Genomic DNA, 6,002 nt, shown 5'->3' with positions numbered 1-6,002 from the left:
CTGCATTAGGCTAAATATGTGCCTTCTACCCTTTTTCAGAAAAACAATGAACCAAATATCACAGCAAATGCCAAATATGTAAAACTAGAATTTAGGATCCCCGTGAATATACATTACGTGATAAACCAGAAGAGTGGTTGATAACAAATAGACGATACTTGATACGTTTACTTGAGTAACTAATCACAGACTCTAATTACCCCCTCAACCTCACGGAACAAATGAATGTTTCCATAAGTTGAAATTCACAAATTCCTTCACCTGCAAAATGATTCTACACTTCTTTTTGTCTTTGTACTGAAAGGTTTAGGAGGGAATCGGGGCATGTCATACAAACCCCGAATCAAATCAAGACCTTTGAGCCAGCCAACATTGGCAAGTATACATTTCTACTCATCAGATAATACATTTGCAATAGTTTTACATAGCAGGCCAATCACTGGCACATTTAGGAGTGTAAATAGACATTTAGGTGTAAATAGTTTTAAATAGACATTTGTGGTTTAAAACAAATAATATCAATATAAAATCATGTTATACAAAACTTTATTGCTTAAAAACTTAATTGTATGAAATTATAAGTTCCAAAAGAATGTGCAACACCAATCTGAGTTGGGATGACAAGAAACATGCACTGAAATTGATCCAAAAACACACAAGTCTAATTTCTAAAATCCAAATCCACCATAATTTGGTGGCACACGCTTAATCTCAAACACTTCCTCAATTCTACAATTCCTACACATCATAATAAAACACTTCATTGCAATAGTTATTCCATATCAAGCCAATCACTTGACAGTTGACAACATAATAACACATAAAACCTAACATTTTCAGCCATGTTCAACAAGTTTCAAATTATTCAACACAAAATTAAAAGGAGTCTGTCCAGTTCCATAAAAAACAAAACAAAACAAAAAGAGTAAAGACTAGTCCCTAAAAAAATTATGTATATCAATTTGATTCCTGAAAAAATTGGAAAACCCAAAATGTTCCCCAAAAGATATAAAATGTGAGTCAAATTAGTCCAAACTAATTTTAAACTTACATTCGCTATCTTCGAATCATGGATCAAATTGGTACACACTCAATCTTTTTCAAGGACTACAATAAAAAAACCCGAATTAGCTAGTATCCCATGGTCTAGGTTCAGGAACCGCAACAACCATACCTTTAAGGTTATGGGTAAGGATAACCTGACACCCCAATCTAGAGTGCTTATTAAGAACCCTAGCTCTCGAATTCCTCTTGAGAATATATTCCTCGTCGTAAGAACGAGGCGGAAGCTTCTCGAACCATTCCTCCGCGATGTTGACCTCACAGTGAGCCGAACAAGCGTCGATCTCCTCGAGCCGGTGAGAATCCAGATCGACCAGACCGCTGTTGATCAATGACTTCAACAAGGTCTGGCCGGTGAGGCCTATGATCTCGTGTTTCTTGCCTTCATAGTCGATTGCGAAGAGACGCACGATGCGGTCGGAGACCTTGGCGGAGGGGGTGGCGGCGGCGGTGGTGGTGGTGGTGGTGGTGCGGGAGATTAGGGATTTGGAGAAGAAGGAGAGGCGGGGGATTTGGGAGGAGAGGCGTTGAAGATTTGCGACTGCCATTGTTTTTTGGTTGTGGAGAGAGAGAGGGGAAAGATTGAAATGGGTGATGTTATCTGTGAGGGGCTAAAACGTAACTTTACTTTAGCAAAATTTTCAGGGCTGGGCCTAGCTGGTAATAACTATGTGGGTTGGTTCATGTTAACCCCAATAAGAAATAATTATCCCCATTTTAATTATGAGTGTTTATTTTTTCATCTCAAATATTTATACTATAAATTTTTTTATACAATCAGTATATCATATCAATGCATTTATATTACTTATATTTAAATTTAAAATAAGTAAATATTAACTAAATATTTTTAATATAATGACAATATATAAAACTATTACATACATTATCTCTCTTTTTTGTTATGCATTTTTAGATTTTCGTTTTCTTATGAATAGGGTTGAAATTGAACGTTTCTTCCATCATTTTGATAGATAAAATAAATATATGCATCAAATATAATAAAAAAATTATCGTGTCAGCCTATCATTTTTTTAACAAATATTAGTGTGCTATTATTTTTAGTGGGTAAGACTTGAACTTTTAACCTTAAGAAAAATAATGGGGATGCAAGCGGGTAGTACTTATGTGTGCCCATACCCGCACTAGTTGTTGGTAACTGTATGGTAGCGAATATTTGCAAATACTCATCGAGTTTTTAATTATAATTATATATTATATATTTTGTAATACTTAATATATAAAAATTATTATATGTATAATAAGATATGTATTTGGTAAATTTATTATAAAATATTAATAAAGTAGATAATATATAGTTTTAAAATAATAATAAAATATAAAATATTAATTATTTTTTTTTTGTAAGAGGGCGAAAATCACAAAATCTCTTTCAACTTATAAGTGAGGGTATTCATTGCGGACATTTTTACGTTTTGAGTTGGATTTTTTGTCATCCCTACTTAACTTCCTTATTACTTCATTCCTTAAATCTTTCACCTTAAGCACATGATCACCTTTGACTTTGAACTCCCAAAAATGAAAATATCAATATATCATCTGTCATTCATATATTAAATTTTATTGACTCTTACATAAAAGTAATCTATTACATGAATGATAAATAACTCATTAACCATATAAAAAACTTTACACTAGATATTATATTCATTTTCACAACATTTGAAGTGTATGTTTTCCATTTTTATGTATAACTATGTTTTGCAAGGGCACATACGTGTTTTTCTAAGTAAATTAGGCATAAGTTTTGTAAAGACACATAAATTTTTTTGAGGAAATATGTACATAACCTTACAAATGTATAAGGTTATGTTCACTTATTTTGTGCTGAAAAACAAGTACATGGCATGTCTAACATACTTGTTTTTCTACAATTTTTTTTATTTTTAAACCTATTGATTTATTTACTATTTTCAGTAGTCATCACGTGGAGAAGATTGAGATTAAAAAAATAGTAATGTTAGTCTTGTTGGTAATGTTGTGGAGGAGGTGGTAGAAGATAAGTCCTTGGATAAAGATTTCGACTGATGATGTTCAATAAGATAGGTCAGGTTTCGAATGATGATGTTCAATAAGATAGGTCAGGTAAATTAAAGAAGAGCAAGTAAAGGAACCAAACAATGGTGATAGTTCATATGGTTAGAGGAAAGAACCTCAATATATTAGGAATATGTTGCTTGACATATATAGCAAGGTGAAGTAGCTCAATATATTTGCAACTATTTTATAATTACAAAATATTCAAATATCAGGTATAGTTTTAATTAAATTTTGAAACAACGATTATTAGGAGGAAGATGAGTAGTTCAATAGATTCAATAATGTAGGGTGGAGACGAAATGATGCTAAGTGAAGTCGGAACTCATATTTGGAATTCAATATTGGCTTTACTCATTGAGTCAACTTATGAAAAATTGGACAAGATGCTATTGACTAAATTTTTAGAGTCACACTAGCATACTCTTGTATTCATACGGACCGCTCCATATTATTTCTATTGAAGTCAAATTAATACAATCTACAGGCATAAAATAATTCATATCAAGCAATTTGAAATTATAAAATTAAACGATGATTTCTTATATTGAATTTTATTATTAATAATAAAGAAGTTGTACGGCGAGCAAGGAACAATTTACCTATGAAAAGTTAAACATAGAGAAATTTTAAAAAATATAGAAAAAAATGTTAATTTGTGATAAAGAGTAAAATGAGTGAATGAATGGAGAAATAAATATTAGAAATCTTATGCATGAGAATGTTGAACAATGTTTGAGTCTGAAATTTGATGAAATTGGAGAAATGAATGTGAGAATGTGGGAGATGAAAGATGGAAAGAAAGAGGGGAAAATATGTGAATGAAATTAAGTCATTTAACAAAATATGTATTAATTATAATTTAATTTTTGATAAAATTAATTCAATTAACAAAATATGGGTTAATTATAATTTAATTTTAAATAAAATTAATAAACATTCCCAACTTCCAAATATAATTTTTGAATCTCCTCACTTATATCTCAAACATGCGCATAACAATTATTATATCTAAAATCAATAAATAATAAAGGTGGATGTATGTCTAATTTGTGAGAAAGATAGAACATATGTTAATTTGTGATAAAAAATAAAATGAATAACTGAATGGAGAAGTAAATGTTAGAAAGATCTTATGCTAAAGAAGGTTCAACAATGTTTGAGAATGAAATTTGATAAAGTTGGAGAAATGGATGGGAGCATGTGAGAGATGGAAAGAAAGAGAAAAATATGTGAATGAAATTAATTCAATTAAAAAATACATGTTAATTATAATTTAACTTTAAATAAATTAATAAACATTTCTCACCTTCAAATAAATTTTTTGAATCTCCTCACTTATATCTCAAACATGCATAAGATAGAAAAATGTTAATTTGTGATAAAGAGTAAAATGAGTGACTAACGGGAGAAATAAATGTTAGAAAAATCTTATACGTGAGAAAGTTCAATGATGTTTGAATCTAAAATTTGATTAAATTAGATAAATGGATGTGAGAATGTGAGAGATGGAAGATGGACATAAATAGGAAAAAATATGTGGATGAAATTAATTCAATGAACAAAATACGTGTTAATTATAATTTAATTTCAAATAAAATTAATAAACATTCCCGACCTCCAAATATAATTTTTGAATCTCCTCACTTATATCTCAAAAATGCGCAAAACAACTATTATATCTAAAATCAATAAATAATAAAGATACATGTATGTCTAATTTGTGAGAAAGATAGAAAAAATATTAATTTGCGATAAAGAGTAAAATGAGTAACTGAAGAGAGAAATAAATGTTAGAAAAATCTTATGCGTGAGAAGATTCAACGATGTTTGAGTCTGAAATTTGATGAAATAGGAGAAATGGATGTGAGAATATAAGAGATGAAAGATGGAAAGAAAGAGGAAACATATGTAGATGAAATTAATTCAAATAACAAAATACAAGTTAATTAAAATTTAATTTTAAATAAAATTAATAAACATTCCCGACCTCCGAATATAATTTTTGAATCTCCTCACTTATATCTCAAACATGCACACCATTGAAGAAGAAATGAATAGAGAGATGGTCCAAGATGTCTTTAAAGAAGAAAGGATAGATAAATGGTACAAAGATTTGTTTAAGAAAAAAAGGAAGAGGAATGGCCCAAAGTTATGAAGAGAGAAACAAAGAGTGATAAATTAATTTTGAGAAAAATAGATGAGGAATAATTGTGTCTGATATTTTGAACGATCAAATGTAATTTTGTGAAAATAACTTTTGAATAACTTAAATATTCTTTTAATTTATAGGTGTTCAGAAATAGATATCTCTATTATTGTTGTAATATACTATTAAATATTGGCTTAAAAGAAAAAGAGAATGATGTGGCAAAAGAAGTGGCTATGATGAAACATTCTTGTGGTCAAGTAAAATGAGTGGCTATAGTGTAACCTCTTTTGTAGCCAATGAGAAGAAGAGGTTGTGGTGAAGCATCTTTGTTTTTGGCCATAGGATCCTCAAGGCTTTGGCTATAAATAGGAATGCTCCAAGCCATTGTAAGACACACCAATATTCTAGCCTTAGTGCATATTCTCTCTTCTTCTCTTGTTCTAATATTGTGAGGAATATTTTAGTGTTTAAGATATAAGTGAGTGAGAGTGATATTGGGTGTACTTGGGTTTTGGGAAGTGAGTGAAACACTTGAGTGAACTTGTAATTCTCTTTTATCATAGTGATAATATCATTGTTGCTCTTCAACCGTGGACGTAGGCAAATTGCTGAACCACGTTAATTTCTCGGTGTCATTTTCCCTATTATATTTTCTCCATATGTCTTCCGCACCAACAAACTGGTATCAGTTGGTATCAGAGCCGATGGTTCGGCTGGGACATGGTAGACT

The 6,002-nt window shown here is 30.4% G+C and overlaps 1 protein-coding gene across 1 annotated transcript; it reads right to left on the bottom strand.

Moving 5' to 3' along the window:
* Positions 1–1,102: 1,102 nt before the first annotated feature.
* LOC109341653 lies at positions 1,103–1,658 on the bottom strand. Its single transcript, XM_019579596.1, has one exon. It carries the CDS (start codon positions 1,608–1,610, stop codon positions 1,128–1,130), a length of 483 nt encoding a protein of 160 aa, XP_019435141.1. The 5' UTR covers positions 1,611–1,658; the 3' UTR covers positions 1,103–1,127.
* Between the last annotated feature and the right edge of the window lie 4,344 nt (positions 1,659–6,002).

This window comes from Lupinus angustifolius, unplaced genomic scaffold (assembly GCF_001865875.1).
Source record: "Lupinus angustifolius cultivar Tanjil unplaced genomic scaffold, LupAngTanjil_v1.0 Scaffold_553, whole genome shotgun sequence".
In the NCBI taxonomy this organism is placed as follows: domain Eukaryota; kingdom Viridiplantae; phylum Streptophyta; class Magnoliopsida; order Fabales; family Fabaceae; genus Lupinus; species Lupinus angustifolius.
Note: the sequence above shows the minus strand (reverse complement) of the source record. Positions and strands in the feature narration are given on the sequence as shown.